Source organism: Diabrotica virgifera, chromosome 4 (genome assembly GCF_917563875.1).
Source record: "Diabrotica virgifera virgifera chromosome 4, PGI_DIABVI_V3a".
Lineage (NCBI taxonomy): Eukaryota > Metazoa > Arthropoda > Insecta > Coleoptera > Chrysomelidae > Diabrotica > Diabrotica virgifera.
In genome coordinates, this window is record NC_065446.1 from 95,185,824 (window position 1) to 95,205,868 (window position 20,045).

Here is a 20,045-nt window from a genome sequence, read left to right on the forward strand (position 1 = left end):
GCCGTAAATTGTCGCTTGTCTGGCCGAAGCCTAAATGAGACTAAGTTAGGTCATATAAAGGTACGTATCCATACGTGGGTGCTCCGTGTAGCTGCTCAAATGGATACGGCATGGGCTCCCCTACATTTAAACCGCAAACCGGTTGAATCGAATAGGGTGAGCGTCGAGCGGCGAGCACCAACGTATCCACTATGTGGAGCTGCTACACCGAACGGAGCACCCACATATGGATACGTACCTTTACAGGCACAAACAGTTATATTGCAAAAAATCGACAATAAAATATTGGTGCCACTATAGTATGCGGTTTACCGTCGCGTTTCTGCTATAGCTTGCGGTATACCGAGGGATGCGGTGTATACCTAATCTGTATTATATTGCAGTGCCGACAAAAAAATGATTTGAATAAAACGCATAGGTAAATCAGAAGAATTATTATTTTAATTTTAAAAATTAATAATTCCGTCATATCAATTTACTATTGATATGACAATTTAAAATTGGCTTATTCTGCACACTATAATATATTATATGCACATGTAGATCGCATCCTCGGGGTAGAGCGCATACAATAGTAGCTCCATTTAATTTTAGTCCAGTCGGTATCTGTTCTAAAACACCCTCATTTGGGTAAATCGTATACGATCCTATTTTTTGCGTTAATCTCTTCGAAATATTATTAGGCCTGGTTGCCGCGTACCAAAACAAGAATGTGTGTGTACTTTGTACGCACGTAAGAAGTTATACTTCTACTACATATTATGTGATTTTTAAGACTATACCAAAAATTTAAAAAAATAAAAGAATAAAACGCACACAAACACATTGAAAAATGCCACAAAGAAAAAATGATTTCTGGACGATAATAATTGTTGGCAAAAATTTTAAATACGCATTTGCTGAAAAAAAAAAATTATATAACAAATATACTTACAATCATAATATGCATAAAAAAATAAAAAAATAAAACTTGCATCGGGAATTGAACCCTTGAATTTCGTGCCGCTTTGATTCGTAATCAAAGCGTAGACTCACTCGTCCAATCGCACATTATTTATCATGTGGAAAAATACGGTAACTGAACGTTTTACTGTTTGACAATTGTTTTGAAAATTATGTAGTTTAAATTTTGTGGAAGAAAATATAAAAATATAACAAAACAGTAAGAAAACAATATATTAGATGAAGATTGGTAGAACTTTTGTTGGTAATCAAATTAAGTATGTAAATCAAAGCATTACATACCTACTAGATAAATAAATCTACGCCAAAAAATCATAATTTAAAAATAAAAATCGAACCTAATTTGGGATTTCTCTCTAAAATCCGCATTCTTAAGAAAATAAATGTATGTATTTCAACCTAATCCAAATGTATAATTACAATATGATTATAATCAAAACTAGGTACTTACCAAATTAGAATGAGTTTTCCTTGTCCAAAATAGTCCAAAAGTCCAAAAATATAGGTATATGAAAACTATTTAAAAAGGCAGTATAACTATTAACTAACTTTTGTTTGTTGTTTCTTTTCACACAAATTTTAAAACGCAACAACCATAAATAATCTAACTACAGCTGTGCCACAGCCACCATATTGAATAATTTTTGACATGTCATTTGAACATCCAATCAGAACAAAGTTATAATGCGCATGCGCCCGGTCGCTAGGTTTTCCCATATAAAAATTTACCCTCTATCGCCGGTAAAGAAGTATAACATAAAATCCTTTATAAAAGGTATATTTATTAAAATCCCTATACAGGGCTACATCAAAGACAGAACTAGTTTTCAATCGGTTGACCGATCATCATCAGTGCAATCCTAAAATGTGTACAACCAGATAAAATGATGCAAAGTATTTGAAATTTACTTTGGTGGCTTGCATGTAGATTCTAAGTGAGTATAACCTATAAAAATTTTTTAACCTTAGTCAACATTTCAATACTTTGCATCATTTTATCTGGTTGTACACATTTTAGGATTGCACTGATGATGATCGGTCAACCGATTGAAAACTAGTTCTGTCTTTGATGTAGCCCTGTATAGGGATTTTAATAAATATACCTTTTATAAAGGATTTTATGTTTTTGTAATGGTATACAGCCAACTACAGGAAATTTTTCCTCGTGAAAGAAGTATAACTTCAAAAAGTTGATTAATAGAAAGCTGAAAATTTGTTAATAGCTTAACAATGTCTAGTCGGACAAACTTTGATGTATGGGAACACTGGAACAGGGGAAGTTTTAATTGTGGAACGTGTCATCTTGACAATGACAAGTTTATCATTGTGAAAAGTAGCAGGTTGTTTTTAAGTTTATTCAATAGCAAACTATATAATATGTATATGAAAAAATGTTTGTCCGACAAATATGTTGTTCTGAAGCTATTTTCTTGTGGGATTTTTCTAATTAACTATTCTAAATGGGAAATAAGCCACAATTTAACTGAAAAAATGATTTTATTAACGTTTCGACGTCCACATAGGACGTCGTTGTCAAAATACAAGATATTAATAAATTAAACAAAGATGTTGTGGCTTAGTAAAAAATTCTTCTAATAATTTAATTTAATCTGACTCATTTATATCGGCAAATATGTTTTGCATTTTAATAAGTTAAGGAATTATATAGGTGGTGAATAGCAGTGTAATTTTTGCATAAGAGTTTAATGAAAGGGTAACAAATCAATTGAAAGTTCTGTCCGACAAAATACATGGGACGTTTTCATAGTCTGACGTTCGAAACCTGTAACCTGTTCCACAATTGAATCGTTTATTTCAGAAAGGGGTCAAGTCACAAGTATCTACTTTTGAGAAAATCAAGTTTACACACTGTTTACATTCAACAAACAATCATTTTATATAAAATAAAAATTCTACCTAACAACCTGGAGTATTTGTCAAAAAGTGTTGTATTTTTTAAAAATGTATCTTGTTAATTTATTTAAGACAAAAAATAATTTTTTGCACTCATTTTGTTAAGATTTGTCACTTGACCCCTTTCTGAAATAAACGATTCAATTAAAACTTTCCCTGCACCAGTGTTCCCGTACATCAAAGTTTAGTTATAGACACCGTTAAGCTATTAACAAATTTTCAGCTTGCTATTAATCAACTTTTTTTGGTACGCGGGATCCAGGTCTATATTAGAAATTATAATTTCACTATGCGAATACTTCAAAAGGGGGGCTAAATTTTTTATTAAATAATCTGCGAAAAAAATTAGAAAAATCCATTTTTTTTTTCTTTTTCGTTGATGTATCTCAGCAGCTATGCATTTTAGGAAAATTTTGTGAAGACAAAAAGCTTTGCAATTAAATTTCGTACAAGAGAGAGTTGATTGCAAATTGACAAAATAATTATTATTATTGCAAAATTAGCAAAAACCATTATTATAAAATATTTTTCAGGTATTTAAAAGCCACATAGAATCTTCAGTATTTCCCCAAAAAATATTTTTAATATATAAAAATACCACTCAAAGTTGCATTATAATCGATCTGGTAGTTTTCGCAAAATAAGTTTGCAATCTAAATTTTTGAAAAAAGTTACTAATTTTTAAAATATCCTTTTTATTATAAAGTTCTAAGTAGTATCCTTTATTACCAACTTGTTTTCGTTTCAGCGAGCTGCCGATAGATCCTGGAAACAAGTGTTCGTTATACTGAAAGGTCCCAAATTGTTCCTTTACCGCGACAGACATCACCAGGTAAGTCTTTATAAAATAATCGATCCAAATATGTATCTGAATTTTACAAGTAAAAGGCAGATATCGAGCACCGTAATTTATTAAATATTGCCCAAGTACTTTCGCTCTCATAGCATCATCGGGGTGCACTCTAAATAACTGTGGTTGATATCTGCCTTTTATTTCTAAAATTCATAAATTCGAGGATTCAACCATTTTATCATTCAATCATATTTTATTTTAATCCAAATATGTAATAGGTTTGTTCTAGCAAACAGTCAAATTAGTTAGAAACCGTCAGCAAACAGTTGGTCAGTGAGAGAACATAATACAGTCACCAGTGGTATCCCCTCTACTCGCGCTGGTCCACTATTCGCTGATGGTTTCAAACCGTTTGAAACGGATGCTAGAACAAACCTATTAATGTGATTAAGAACGGTATCGATGGTACGTGTGTGATTGGATAGATATCTTATAATTAGTTTGATACACAGATACGTCATATATGAGGTTTGTTCCATCACAACGAGAAACCATCCATGTAACGATCACCGTCCTGCGCAGTACCATGGAACGTATTATTTCGTTCCCATGGAACCCATAGAACCCATGGAACGTTAATTATCTAGTAACGTGATCGTTACATGACGGTTATTCGTTATATTGGAACAAACCTATTGTTCGAATTTTCTATTCTGTGGGTAACACCTACTGGTAAGAAAGGTGGTTTTGCTTTGATTGGGTCTACTATGTTACACCTTGTCGCAACTGCGAGCAGTTGTTTTTACGATATCCAAGCCAAGCGCGAATAACTATGGTATAAACAACTGCTGCACAAACTTAGTGCAAAACGAAACTTACCAACGTCATACATTAACAAAGATTACTCAGTAAAAAACTTATATTAGTATATGAGCTTATTGAAATATAGTGACGACTGACTATGTATATCATAAATTCATCAAACAGTGGTAACCGAAACAGTCAAAAATAATTAAGAATCAGTTTGTTTTTTGGTCAAAGTAAGAAGTTCGTGTAACCTTCTGGCTTAGATCTAATGTTAGGGTTTTCAGGTCGCGCAAGCTCCACTAACATGGGTTAACGACTACTTACGTAGCCAGGACCGATGGCTTTACGTGCCCTCCGAAGAACGGTGGTGGTGTCAATTGGCCAAGGACTCCGTTTTATTCTATCCAAACCTTGTTACATGTACATATTCAGTTGCCTATTGCCATTAATTTTGTAGGACTAATAACTTCTTTAAAATCGACCCGATAGTTGTTATAGAAACATATTAAATACAAGTTTCAAGTGCATAATAATTGCGTCTAAGTACCCCGCACAAACCTTATGGAAATTAGGTCCCAGTGGATTTAGTTTATACTTTGGGAAAATACTCTTTGAAGCATTGCGATGAAAAGTTCTCATGGGCACTTCTCGATCGTATGGAGGAGTTTCAAAATATAGAGGCACAAAGTCGGAAAATTATAAGATTTACTGGGTATTCCAATTCCCTGAGTTACTGGTTATCTGACACCATGTAGAAGTTTGGATCAAAGAAAAGTACTAGTAGTCTAGGATTTTTTCCTGGCTATCCAATGGCGACCTTTACTTTGACCTTGACCTTCAACGGATGTCATCTTTGCCAGTTTCGAGGGTTTTCGGTATTAAATTGACATAAACAGATTACTCATGGGTTTTTGGGATCGCTAAACACGAATATGCCATCAAAATTGACCTCCGGAGCACGTATTGGCCAGCGCCACTGCAAGGGACGTCATATCTTCTAGAGTGTCAATGTTTTTCGGCATTTAATTGATGCAAATGAATTACTAGAGGGTTTTTTGAGGTCGCTAAACACGAATATGCCACCAGAACCGACTTCCGGGGCAGCTGGTTTCCAAGGTCAATGAAAGGGGCTCCTGGAGTTTCGAGGGTCTTCGGTACTACATTAATGCAAACAGATTAGTTATAGGTTTTTGGGGTTGTTGGACACGAATACGTGATCAGCACAGACACAGGAGCACCTAGTGCCTAAGACAGGTTAATTTCTGGAGTTTTGAGAGTTTTCTGTACTAAATTGATGCAAATGGATTACTCTTATCCGTTGTCCGAATCACATTGTGCCTACGGCACGTCATCTTCTGAAGTTTCGAGGGTTTCCGGTTTTAAATTGATAAAACCGATTACTCATGGCTTTTTGGGGTCACTGAACGCTAATACACCATCAGATCCGACCCACGGAGCACCTGGTGCCTAAGGTTAGTCATGTTCTCGAGTTTAGGCATTAAATTGATACGAATGGATTACTCATGGCTTTTTGGAGTTGTTGAACACGAATACGCCATCAGAACAGACACCGGAGCAACTGGCGCCTAAGGCACTAATAACTATGTTGTGCTATTTAACTGTTTTAATTATTTATAAATATAAACTCAATTTATATCCGACAATGCTTTTCCTTCATATAAATTCAATAAACTCAATTTATATCCGACAATGCTTTTCCTTCATTTATTTTAAGATCGATTTGCTATATTCTATTTTAAAATGTTATTCATCGTGGTCACTAGATACTCCAGAGTCTTTTATCTAAGTCATATTCGTGTTCAGCAACCGTAAAAACACAAGAGTAATCCGCTTGCATCAATTAAGTACCGAAAACTCTCGAATCCTCGGAAGATGACGTGCCTTAGGCACAAGGTACCCCGGTAACTGTTCTGATGGCGTATTTGTGTTCAGCAGCCCCAAAAACCCATAAGTAATCCCCATCTGCATCAATTTAATGCCGAAACCTATCGAAACTCCAGAAGAAGACCTGCCTTAGGCGCCAGGTGCTCCGTGGGTCTTATCTGATGACGTATTCACGTTTAGCAGCCCCAAAAACCTGTCAGTAATCAGTTTACATTAATTTAGTACCGAAAGCTCTCGAATCTCCAAAGGATGACGTGCCTTAGGCACCAGGTACTCCTATGTCTGTTCTGATGGGGTATTGGTGTTCAGCAATTCCAAAAACCTATGAGTAATCCGTTTGCATCAATGTAGTACCGAAGACCCTCGAAACTCCAGGAGCCCCTTTCATTGACCTTGGAAACCAGGTGCTCCGGGAGTCGGTTCTGGTGGCATATTCGTGTTTAGCGACCTCAAAAAACTTTCCAGTAATTGATTTGCCTCAATTAGCTGCCGAAACCATCGAAACTATAGAAGATGACGACCCTTGCAGTGGTCGTGGCTACCACGTGCTCCGGAGGTCAATTCTGATGGCATATTCGTGTTTAGCGATCCCAAAAACCCATGAGTAATCTGTTTATATCAATTTAATGCCGAAAACCTTCGAAACTCTAGAAGATGACGTCCGTTGAAGGTGAAGGTAAAAGTAAAGGTCGCCATTGGATAGCCAGGGAAAAATCCTAGACAACTAGTACTTTTCTTTGATCCAAACTTCTACATGTTGCCAGATAACCAGTAACTCAGAGACTTAGAATACCCGGTAAATCTTATAATTTTCCGAGTTTGTGCCTCTATATCTTGAAAATCCTCCATACGATCGAGATATGCCCATGAGAACTTTTTATCAGGATGCTTTAAAGAATATTTTCCCAAAGTATGAACTATGTCCACTGGGACCTAATTTCCATAAGGTTTGTGTGGGGTACTTTATGCGATACTACCTTGTTTGATAATTGCTTTCATTTTAAACTGAATTATCATGATCAAATATTTAGTAACTCTTAGATTTACAATTATTTGCTCTGCCATTAAATGAGTAATAGTCTTTTTTATTAGATAATTCACATAACGACAAACATGGCACAAGTTTTTAGCTTCTGATGCATGGATTTTATTAACGGAAAGGTATAAATCAAGAAGTGTATGCAACTTATAGTAAACTATAATAGTCTGGGCTGATTATCGGAGAATAGGCCATTTTTGGGAAAAGTTATTTACCAGCAATTTTATTGCTGGAATCGAATTATAAGATCCTATATATTAATAATATAGGTATGCAAAGTCCTCAGATAGTGTGCTACTTTTTTTATAAACAAAATGGCGCACGAAAATCGTGTTTTTTTCAATTATTGCTCTAGAACTCCGAAGATTTTAACTTTACAACAAAAACACTCAAATAAAAATTCCCCGTGATTAAATTCTGCATAGAGACGTGTTTCTCCCGATCTGCTCCGACGAAAATTTTCCTCGGAAAATGCGGGTTTTCTCAAGAAAATCTTTAATTTTCAAATAAAGTTTTAGATAAGTAATTATTTACCAATAATTAAATAAATTGGTGACTTAAAAGCCTTCTTGGTTTAGATTATAGTTCCAGAAGCTGGTGAAAATTAAACGAATATTTTAGCAACAATTCAATTGTTAATTAAGAATTTACGGTCGCAATAATAACCAAAATAATTATGATGCACTGATCAAACTTTGAAATCTTATAAAGATGAGATGCCTATTTAACATTTTGTCGACAAAATATAATTTTTTTATTTTTTTGCATAATCTTTAAATGTTTAAAAAAATAGTTATAAACAAATTAACGTTTCTCAGAAAGTTTTTATTATATTATAATTTTAAAAAATAGCTAAAATGCGCATTTCAAATATCTTGAAAATGAATGCTTTAAAACTTTGTTGCAACCATTTGCAAAAAAGTTATGAAACAGCAAAGTAAACATACTATTACTACGGTGTTAATAATTTTTTTTAATTCTTTCAAAGCGTAGAAGTGAGTTTAAAGTACAAGCTAATTATTTATAAAACAATATCGATTATCAGCTTAATGGTTATATTTTAATTAAAGATTATAAATACATTTTTTTGTAATTTACACGCGCGAAAGTAGAATAATACAGTACCGTAGCTACCCGCCCACATACACAACTCGCGCGAGTTTAAGCGTGTCAGTCGCTTCGAGTGAATATTTTATCTCCGGCTCTGTATCAAGCCTACTTTCGCGCTAAAAATTACAAAAAAAAAGTATTTTTAATCTTTGATTAAAATATAACCATTGCACTAATTTTTGACATTCTTGGTGAGTAATTAGATTGTACCATAGACTCACTTTTAAGCTTTGAAACAATTAAAACAAATTATAAACAATGGAGTTATCGTATATTTATTTTGCTGTTTCCTAACTATTTTGCAAATGGTTGGAAATTTTTTTTAAAGCATTCATTTTCAAGACCTGAAATGAAATGAAATGAAATACGCATTTTAAGTATTTTTTAAAATTAGAATATAATAAACAATTTCTAAGAAATGTTAATTTGTTTATAACAGTTTTTTTTAAACATTTAAAGATTATGCAAAAAAATGAAAAATTTATATTTTGTCTACTAAATATTAAATAGGCATCACACCTTTATAATCTTTCTAAGTTTGATCAATGTTTCATGATTATTTTGGTTGTTATTGCGACTGTAAATTGTTAATTAACAATTGAATTGTTGCTAAAATATTCGTTTCATTTTAACCGGCTTCTGAATTTATAATCTATACCAAGAAAGCTTTTATTTCACCAAGCTATATAATAATTGGTAAATAATTACTGACCCAAAAAAATTATTTGAAAATTCGATATTTTGTTGGGAAAACCCACATTTTCCGAGGAAGATTTTCGTCGGAGCAAATCGGGAAAACATGCATCTATGTAGAATTAAATTGGGGTGAATTTTTATTTGCGTATTTTGGGTGTAAAGTTAAAATCTTCGGAGTTATAGAGCAATAATTGAAAAAAATACGATTTGTCGGCGCCATTTTGTTTATAAAAAAAGTAGCACACTGTCTGTGGACTTTGCATACCTATATTAATAATATACAGGGTGTCCCGAAAATATTGGTCATAAATTATACCACAGATTCTGGGGTCAAAAATAGATTGATTGAACCTCACTTACCTATATACAATAGTGCACACAAAAAAAGTTACAGCCCTTTGAAGTTACAAAATGAAAATCGATTTTTTTTCATATATCGAAAACTCTTAGAGATTTTTTAATGAAAATGTACATGTGGCATTTTTATGGCGGCAACATCTTAAAAAAAATTAAAGTGTAATTTGTGCACCCCCATAAAAATTTTATGGGGGTTTTGTTCCCTTCAACCCCCCCAAACTTCTGTGTACGTTCCAATTAAATTATTATTCCGACACCATTAGTTAAACACAATGTTTTTAAAACTTTTTTGTCTTTTAGTACTTTTTCGATAAGTCGGTGTTTATCGAGATATTTTGAATATTTGTCGAATCCACCACATATTTGTAATATGGTTAAGTGCGGTGTGCAAGTACTTGGAAGGGATACGCGAAACGATCGTGCGCGAATAGCGGAGAAATATTGCAACTTTCTTAAATAATTCATATTGTCAACTGAAATTGTCAAATTGACGTACATTTCATACCTATTGTCATTTAAGAAGAAACATATATTGCTTCACAATATTGATATGATATGCAATTATTATATAAAAGTAAATTTAATTAATTGTATTTTGCTTGCAATACTGCATTGTAATAACTAATTTTATTTACTACATACAATTGTTTACGTTTGAATAACACAACCTAAATCTTATTTTTTCTTCTTATTATTTTTTTTGGACTATGGCCTTGACAATTATCCAGTAACCAGGACCATATGATTGGCCAATATAATTAAAAGTGCGAATAAAAGTTCAGAGCGTAGAAATAGGTGTCGCTTTTCCGAACTTGCACGGTCCCAATAGACCTGTTAATAATCTGAAAATTTATTTATAATTTACATTTTTAGGTATATTTTGAAAAAGAAGCCGCATCTCGATAAAATGTGACTTATCAAAAAAAGACTAAGAGGCAAAAAAGTTTTAAAAACACCGTGTTTAACTAATGGTACCACAATAATAGTTTAATTGGAACGTACACAAACATTTGGGGGGTTTAAAGGAAAAAAATCCCCATAAAATTTTTATGTAAATATATTAAAAAAGAAGCTGCAACTCGATAAAAACTGGCTTATCGAAAAAATATTAAGAGGCATAAAAGGTTTAAAAATGTTGTGTTTAACTAACGGTACCACAATAATTAATTAATTGGAACGTACACAAAAGTTTGGGGGGGTTTAAGGGAACAAAACCCCCATAACATTTTTATGTGGTGGACAAATTTCACTATAATTTTGTTTTTAAGATGTTCCTGCCATAAGAATGATACATGTCCATTTTCAATAAAAAATCGCTAATAGTTTTCGATATATTGAAAAAAATCGATTTTCATTTTGTAATTTCAAAGAGCTGTAACTTTTTTTATGAGCACATTTGTACTAAGGTAAGTTAGGTTCAATCGAACTATTTTTGACCCCAGAATGTGTGGTATAATTTATGACCAATCTTTCGGGATACCCTGTATAATATAATTCGATTAAAGCAATAAAATTGCTGGTAAATAACCTTTCTTTGTACTTTACTAATTAGACCAACGTATTATAACTATTTTTTTTTTCAAAATTTAAAGATTATGCAAAAAAAAGAAAAATTTATATTTTGTCGATAAAATATTAAACAAGCATCTCATCTTTATAATCTTTATAAGTTTGATCAATGTATCATGATTATTTTGGTTATTATTGCGGTCGTAAATTGTGAATTAACAATTGAATTATTGCTAAAATATTCGTTTAATTTTCACCGGCTTCTGGAATTACAATCTATGCCAAGAAATCTTTGATGTCACTAAGTTATTTAATTATTGATTAATAATTACTTACCTAAAACTTTATTTGAAAATTATAGTTTTTGTCAGGAAACCCCGCATTTTCCGAGGAAAATTTTCGTCGGAGCAAATCGTGAAAAACATATCTCTATGCAGAATTTAATTGCGGTGAATTTTTATTTGGGTGTTTTTGTTGTAAAGTTAAAATCTTCGGAGTTATAGAGCAATAATTGAAAAAAATACGATTTGTCGGCGCCATTTTGTTTATAAAAAAAGTAGCACACTATCTGCGGACTTTGCATACCTATATTATTAATATATAGGATCTTATAATTCGATGGTAAATAACTTTTCCATGAATTTTGCTAATTAGCCCAGAGTATAATTAATTAAAATATAATCATCCTTCTAATTTCCGTTTCTTCACGTACTCGTCTATTCTCTTCCATATTTTCATAATGTGACTAGGTGTTTTTAAGGCTCTCTCGTTTGTATATTGTTGTACATCTCTCTTGTTTTTGTAAACGGGTACTAATATACTGCTTCTCCATTCCTCTGACATTTCTCCAACTTATCTTCCATGATTATATTATATAAACCTGTTAGCCAATTTGTTCCTTCTCTCCTGATGCTCTTCACACTTTCCCAAGAATGTCATCTGGTCCAACTGATTTCCATTTCTTTATTTTTTCAAATGCTTGAACCATTTCCTCGTTTGATATTTTGGTGATTCTTTTGGACATCCTTTTCGTGAATTAGTATTTTATTATTTTCATATCTAATACGGCTAATATGAATAAAATTTTTGCTTTCTTGGCTCTTATCATTCTCTTTGCCTTATCCCTATGCGGGGTCGGCTTCCCTAATTGCATTTCTCCACACAATTCTATCTTGGGTCATATCAATGTTAATCCCCTTTACCAACATATCCTGCCTGATCGTTTCCCCCAGGTCTTCTTTGGTCTTCCTCTCCTACTCCTTCCAGGAATCTGCACTTCAGCTATTCTTCGTATTGGGTGATTTACGTCTCGACGTTGAACATGACCAAACCATCTTAACCTATGCTCTCTCATTTTAGCATCAATTGGTGCCATACCTAGACTTCCCCTAATATACTCATTTCTAATTTTATCCTTCTTTGTCACTCCACTCATCCATCTAAACATTCTCATTTCCGCCACATGCATTCGTTGTTCCTCTTTCTTTTTCACTGCCCAACATTCGGTTCCGTACATCATAGCCGGTCTTATGGCTGTTTTATAGAATTTTCCCTTCAGCTTCATTGGAATTTTTCTGTCACACAATACACCACTCGCTTCTTTTCACTTCATCCATCCAGCCCTCATTCTACTGCATGCATCTCCATCTATTTCTCCATTACTCTGTATTACCGATCCTAGGTACAACTTAAAACTATTGCTTTTCACAATCATTTCACCATCCAAAGATACCATTTTATTTGTAGTAACTCCATCTTTAAATGAACATTCCAAATACTCTGTTTTTGCCCTACTAAGTTTTAAACCTTTTTCCTCCAGAGCTTGTCTCCAGTGTTTCAGTTTTTGTTCTAAGTCTCTTTCACTATTTCCTATTAACACTACATCATCAGCATACATTAGGCACCATGGCATGCTACCCTTTAGTTTCGCTGTTATCTGGTCCAAAACTAATGAGAATAAAAATAAGGACTAAGCACCGAGCCTTGGTGCAATCCTACTTTCACATGAAATTTATCAGTCTCTCCCACACCTGTCCTAACACTAGTCGTTACTCCCTCATACATATCTCTCACAATCTTTACGTATTCGCCAGGGACTCCTTTCTTATTGAGTGCCCACCACAGAATCTCTCGAGGAACTCTATCATATGCTTTCTCAAGATCAATGAATACCATTGAGCGTTGGTCTCTTTATTCCTGTATTTTTCCATCAATTGCCTTACAATGAAGTTCTTGGCTCTATGTTTGGCTATTTTAAATATATGTCTTTGTTTCTCTTTTACTGGTATCAAGTTGATTATATAAATTTATATATACTTTTGTCTTAGCTTTTGCTACTGCTACTTTCGCTTCCTTTTTGGCGACCATATAGTTTTGAAGATCTGTGCCCGACGTATTTGCTTAACACTGTTTATATAATTTTCTTTTCTTTTCACTTTTATTTTTTTTTAAGTTATACTTCTGTAGGCGCCCTTGGGAGTAAATGTAAATGTGCGCGAATTCATCAAAAATTGTTAGTGCTACGCGCAGATATGTAGTATAATTTGTTTGTCAAATACGACGTTTTTTAGAGTTTATACGATTCCTCACGCGAAAAGCAGTTGAGGGGACGCCCCAGTTCGTAGAAAATGACCTATTAACGTTATTTTTAATTTTTGGTATTATTTTAATATTTAAATAAAAATGCAATTAAAGTGTTTAAAATATATTTTTTTCGTTGAAAATCATAAAAATAGAAGTGCAACTTCTTGCGTGCGTACAAAGTACACACACTCTTTTTTCTGTTTTTCTAAGTATGTATTTCAATAGCAGTATCTCTAATGATACTGGCCATCTTCCTCCAAATTGTATTAGGACTTCTTTTTATGTTTCAACATATTTTTTCTACTATTCTTCTTTTTTCAGTTTGCTATCTGAAGATTTTACATCTTTTTAACGTTTATTAATAAATAAATTCACCAAAAAGCTTCTCCCACTTTTAAAGTCGTTCAATCTAACCGATTATTTTTTCGACGTAAATTCTAAAATTCAGCCATTTTTTACTAAAATTATTGATAAATAAATACTTAAATAACCAATTGTTAAGCAACCAATGCTTGAGCCACTCTGCATTTGAAAATACTTAAATAAGGGATAACTTTAATATAATAAAAGTGTTTTGGTAAAATTGTGGGTTTTGGGTTAGGCCACTTTGCATCTCAAAGCGTCATATATTTTTTTCCTTTTCTTCCCTGTCTTGATAAAAGTTATTTTACTGGTCTATTGTGAATGTTTACATCAAATGGCACAAAAGTAATAGATTTTAATATGTATTTTATACAAAAAACTGACCATAGTAATAAAGTACTAAACTTTTTCATCTATTTATTATCTATTTATTTTATTAGGATACCATAAATATCTTTGGAACTTTCTGGCGCCTCTCTTATTGCTATTTTTTTTCGAAAATCTAAAAATAACCAGTAAACACGCTATTTACATTCAATACGGCCTTATCGCAGATTGTAAACAAGAACAAATTTTGACAATATCCTCAAAAATTCCTCTCCTATTATGGTCATTTGGAAGAGAGATAACAATACTACAATTTACTCTTTAGATAATTGTCTGTCTAGACTTTGCGGATCTGCTGTTTTAAAATGTTTCTTCACCGGTTTCCGAGAAATCGGTAGGAGATAAATATATATATTTATTTACAACAACACCGAAATGCCACCCGAAATCAAAGACATATTACTTTGGCCGATTTGATGAGTTATTTTTCTTTATTAAAATTATGGATAAATTATGTGTTTATTTAATTTTTTTTTATAGCACTGAAGAGCCTAAAGAAGGTTCTATTTTAAACATTTTACAAGATTACAATCAATAATACATTATGTTATATCATTTTTCCCGAATTACGAGCAATATTCTTTTCCTCTATAGTTTTTTACTGTTTTTTTATAATATTTCTCTTGATAACGATGAGCTGGTGATGATCAATGGAAAAGTAAGTAAGAAATATTTAATTTTATCATGACTTTTTGATTGAAAAAATATCCAGCAGTCCTTTTTATATGAAGTAGAAGCAAGGTACAATCATTCCTTTGTAGCAAACGAGGAAACCATGTTGCAGTTTTTGGAACTGTTAGTGGATTGTTTTTCTTTTCACGTATCATATCAGAATTATTCGACGTTGGTTGGCGAACACCATTGCGAAGGCTTCTCGGTCTTCTGCAACATGGAGTAATTGTCCTGCATTTGATATCTGAACACGGGCGCCCATATAAAAATTTTTAGGGGGGGAGGCAGACGTGAACATGTCGCACATGGGTCAATCCATGCCAAGTGGTCCAATATAAATTAAGTTGGTGGCTTGACTATTTTTAATATTTTTTATTTTTCTACCTTTTAAACTTCAGTCTATAGAGACTACAGAATTCCATTTATTTTATTTTTAAAAAATTTTGTTTGCCGATGACGGCCATTTTTGTTAAAGCGTATCGATTATTTTCACGGAAAACATGGCTTCGCTCTTTAGCCAATATTTTCACTGAGGTTTGTCCTAGAACAATAAATCAAAAACCAAACTTTTTAGAAAAATATGTTTTAAAAAAACGGCCTATAGCATTATTTAATTTCAAACTACCCTTAAGAGGATCGGTACGTTTTTTCGGCTGCAATGCTATTCAAATGGGGATTCATTTTTTTCGAATCCTGAGAAAACTAATAAGTATTTTTAAAAAATTTAAACGCAGAATGAAAGGTTACGTTATTAGCGAGGGCAGCAAATTTAGTGTTATTTTTAAGTTCAAATATCTCATTCAAAATAAACTTTTTATTTATTCTAAGGGACTTTCGGCCCTCGGTAATAATTTAGTCTTTCATTCTGCGTTTAGATTTTTCAAAAATATTTATTGGTTTTTTCAGGATTCGAAAAAAATGAACACAATGGCCCTGGTAATATTTTCCAAATCTATCTTTGTCATACAACGCACTTAGTCGAACAGAATATTGTCAGTCAGACACTGACAATCAGTGACAGTTTTAAATAATTATTTGACATGAATCGGGAATATTTTTAGTTGTTGATTAAATAATATTGATAAATAGTTGATTTAAGAGGTGAACTTTATAAAAAGTGATTTATTGTGTATTATTTATGGAAGATAGAAGCAGAGAATACATTAAGATATATTCTGTGATCCAAGTATTTTGTTTTTAAAGATGTTCAAAATTGTAAGTGTTCCATAGTAACAATATATTATTAAAAAATCACTTGTAACACTTTTGCTCTTTTCTCGATTGAGTATTAGTTTTTGTTGTAGGTACATATTATTACAATCACTGAATACCTAGCTAGTAAAAAAATTATCACATTTATTAACTGAATTTGCAATTATACAAAAAATAACAGTTATCCAAGAACATTCAAAAGCCATCTCTTTAAGCTAGTTATGACATTGTCAAGTAAAATGACATTCTAGTAATATGTACATATCCATACCAGTGTGAATTTTACTACACGTAATTTGCCATGTAAAGACAGAAAAGGTAGGGATAGCCGTAAAATATTTGCGAATTATGTACCCATAGCCTTAAGGCCTTAAATGAACCTCAAAATTTGAAAAGGTAAACTGATAAAATTCCATTTTCAGCATTTTTTAACAGCATAAGGCAAGCCGATAATGGTTTGTAATTTTTTTCTGCAAAAGACATACGTACATGCTTTAAATAAAAAAGTTTGAGGAGACGGCCCTGACAGTGGCTTGATTATACCACGTTTTAAACCGCTCTGTTATTTTTCAACTTTTAAATGTAAAATACGGAACAAAAATTTGATATTCTTAAATACTATCAACAAATAATAGTGCAGTGTTGATGCCAATCGACTCAACCCGACGTGAGTACCAAAAAACCTTTATATAAGATATTAAAATAGTAAATATAACCTATATATCAAGTTCAACCTACTGGTTTTTTGGAACCGTTCGGAACTGATCCACGCCGGTTTTTTGGCCGGTGACAGGACCGGACCTGCGGCAAAGCAGGAAACAAAATAAAAATGACTTCAATTAACAACATGACTACTTCTACTTCAAATACACCAAATACTCCAAAAAACACTTATTCCAATGTAGTAAATACGTTCAAACACCCAACAGAGGACCAAGCAGTAGTACTCTCCAGTATAGAAGGCATCAAAATTCACCATTAGATCGTAGCAATTGGATCACTGGTTGGTCCACGTAATGTCTTGTTTGCATCTAGAATTCCAAACAACAGAATATGTATCTACCTCTCTACCAAAAACATAGTCGATATGCTTCTTCATTCCCACAAATATAGTAGCATAAATGAGTCAGAAATAGAGATAAGAAGACTAATCACACCAGCACAACGACTTGTAATTTCTAACGCATGTCCTTCAATTCCAAACAATATCATTGAAACAGAATTACAAAAATTAGGCATTGCTGCAGTTTCCAAGATGACTTTCCTAAGAGTGGGTATGCCAGAAACCGAATATAGCCACGTCCTAAGCTTCAGAAGGCAAATATTTATTTCTCCCTTGGATAACACCTCCATTCCTGACTCCTTCAATGTATTTCACAATAAAACTTATCGTTTATTCCTCTCTATTGATGGACTAAACTGTTCTAAGTGCAACACTATTGGACATAACGATACAGATTGTCCCATCATAACAACTGCTAACTCCTCAAACGTACCCTCAGAGACCTCTCCAAATACTACACATGAAACAGAGGATAGAGGTCCTGAAACACAACAAAACATGGAAATGAACGCCAGCATAACTGAAACTATAGAAAACATAAGTCTACCCTCCTCACCAAAAGAAACAACATCATCAAATCTAAATAATATTAATAATCCTGCCGAAACTGTAACTCTGCAACCTTCAGTTAATATTAACAAACAACCTACTCAAGTATCTACTCAAGTTAAAAGACAAATCTTATCCTCACCTGACATTGACCAAAATAACCCAGAAACAGACTCACAAATCTTTGCTGCTCCTATCACACATAAACTAAAAAAACCTAAAAAACAAACTAAAACCTCTGACGACGACATTATTTGTTCTCTAGAATTAATAAAAGACAAAATTGAAAACCGGTCACCCCCATTCACATTAAATTTTAATGAAATATGCGACTTCCTAGTTAATACTCTTCATGCTAAATATCCTGAAACAATCTCAAAGAACTACTCAAACGAACCTTCCGAATTAACAGATATCCTTAACTTTATTCATTGTTACTCTCACAACTCTAAATTAAAAAACAACATCACCAGATTAAAGAAAAAACTTAACCCCACTCACACATCTTCAACGGAAGAGACCGAAAAATCCGATGGATAAATCACTAATTCTTCAATGGAACCCAAATGGGTATTTCGCTCACCTCGAATCACTCAAACTATTAATTAAAAAATATTCTCCACTAATACTATGTATACAAGAAACTCACTTCAAAGAGAATTCTGTAATAAACTTAAAAAATTATACTCCCTTTCTAAAAAATAGAAGTACAGAACATGCCAGTGGGGGCGTGGTTATCTTTGTCAGAAATGATATTGAAGCTAAGCCTATTAATCTAAATACCAATCTCGAAGCTGTTGCAGTTCAGGTCATATACAAAATGAAAATAAACATCTGTAATATATATATTCCACACCCACATGAGAGACAAATACAAGAGGTAACTAATTTACTACATCAGATACAGCCTCCACTAATCTTATTAGGGGATACAAACTGCCATAACACCACTTGGGGAAGTTCAAAAACAGATAAATGCGGGAACTTATTACAAAACACAATCAATAATTCAAATCTAATACTTATGAATACTGGGGAACCCACCAGGTTTAATTCCTACAATGGGAATCTTTCATCTATTGATATTTCACTATGCAGTCCATCACTGGCAACTATATTACAATGGAAGACACTAAAATACTTATATGACAGTGATCACTTTCCAATCATAATTGACATCATAAATGACAAACAAGAAACAACACATCCAATTTACCAGACGTGGAAAATAAAAACCGCTAATTGGGACCTTTTTCAGCAGTATATTGATGAAAAACTACACAACTTCACATTATATAGAAATATTGACAAAAACATATCTACATTAAATAATATAATTATATCGGCAGCACATAAAGCTATCGGTAAAACAAAAACTTGTAATAGGACACCGGTCCCCTGGTGGAACGATCAGATTGCAAAATCATTATCTGCAAGCAAACACGCACTGAATATTCTTAAAAAACATAAAACAGATGCTAATCTCCTGAATTTAAAAAACTTAGGGCAAAAACTCGATATTTAATTAAAAAAAGCAAAAGGAAGTCTTGGCATAATTATGTTGCCTCAATAAACCCCTCAACTCCTATCGAAACCATCTGGAAAAAGATCCGAAACCTTAAAGGATCAAACAACTACATCAATATTAATACTCTTTCTTACAATAATAATCTTATTACCGACAAAAAAGACATATCTAACGTATTAGCCGATGTGTATCAATTAAATTCTAGTGATAGCAACCTAAACTCAAATTTCATTAAATACAAATATCATGAAGAATCCTTTAAAATTTCAATCCATGACAGCAAATCGCCCCTAAATGAAATCATAACTCAACAAGAATTAGATTATTCTCTAAATTGCCTTAAAAATACTACTTCCGGTCCAGATGATATTCCACCTATTTTCTTGAAAAATCTTCCAGAATCAGCTAAACTTATCCTCCTAGACCTATTTAACTCAATATTTTTCAATAATATATTTCCCAAGATATGGTGCCATGCAATTATCATCCCAATTCTTAAACCCAACAAATCTAAAGACGATCCCCTGTCATATCGTCCAATCTCCTTGACATGTAGTATGTGTAAACTAATGGAAAAGATTATAAATAACAGATT

At 32.9% G+C, this 20,045-nt stretch overlaps 1 protein-coding gene across 10 annotated transcripts in view; it reads left to right on the forward strand.

Annotated features, from left to right (window-relative positions):
* LOC114326081 (rho GTPase-activating protein 21-B) overlaps positions 1-20,045 on the forward strand; it is an 811,276-nt gene that overhangs the window by 663,970 nt on the left and 127,261 nt on the right. For all 10 annotated transcript variants that reach the window (XM_028274292.2, XM_028274294.2, XM_028274293.2 and 7 more), the window contains one exon: positions 3,626-3,709. In XM_028274292.2, coding sequence (XP_028130093.1) covers positions 3,626-3,709 — 84 coding nt within the window. The remainder of the gene's footprint in view (positions 1-3,625; positions 3,710-20,045) is intronic.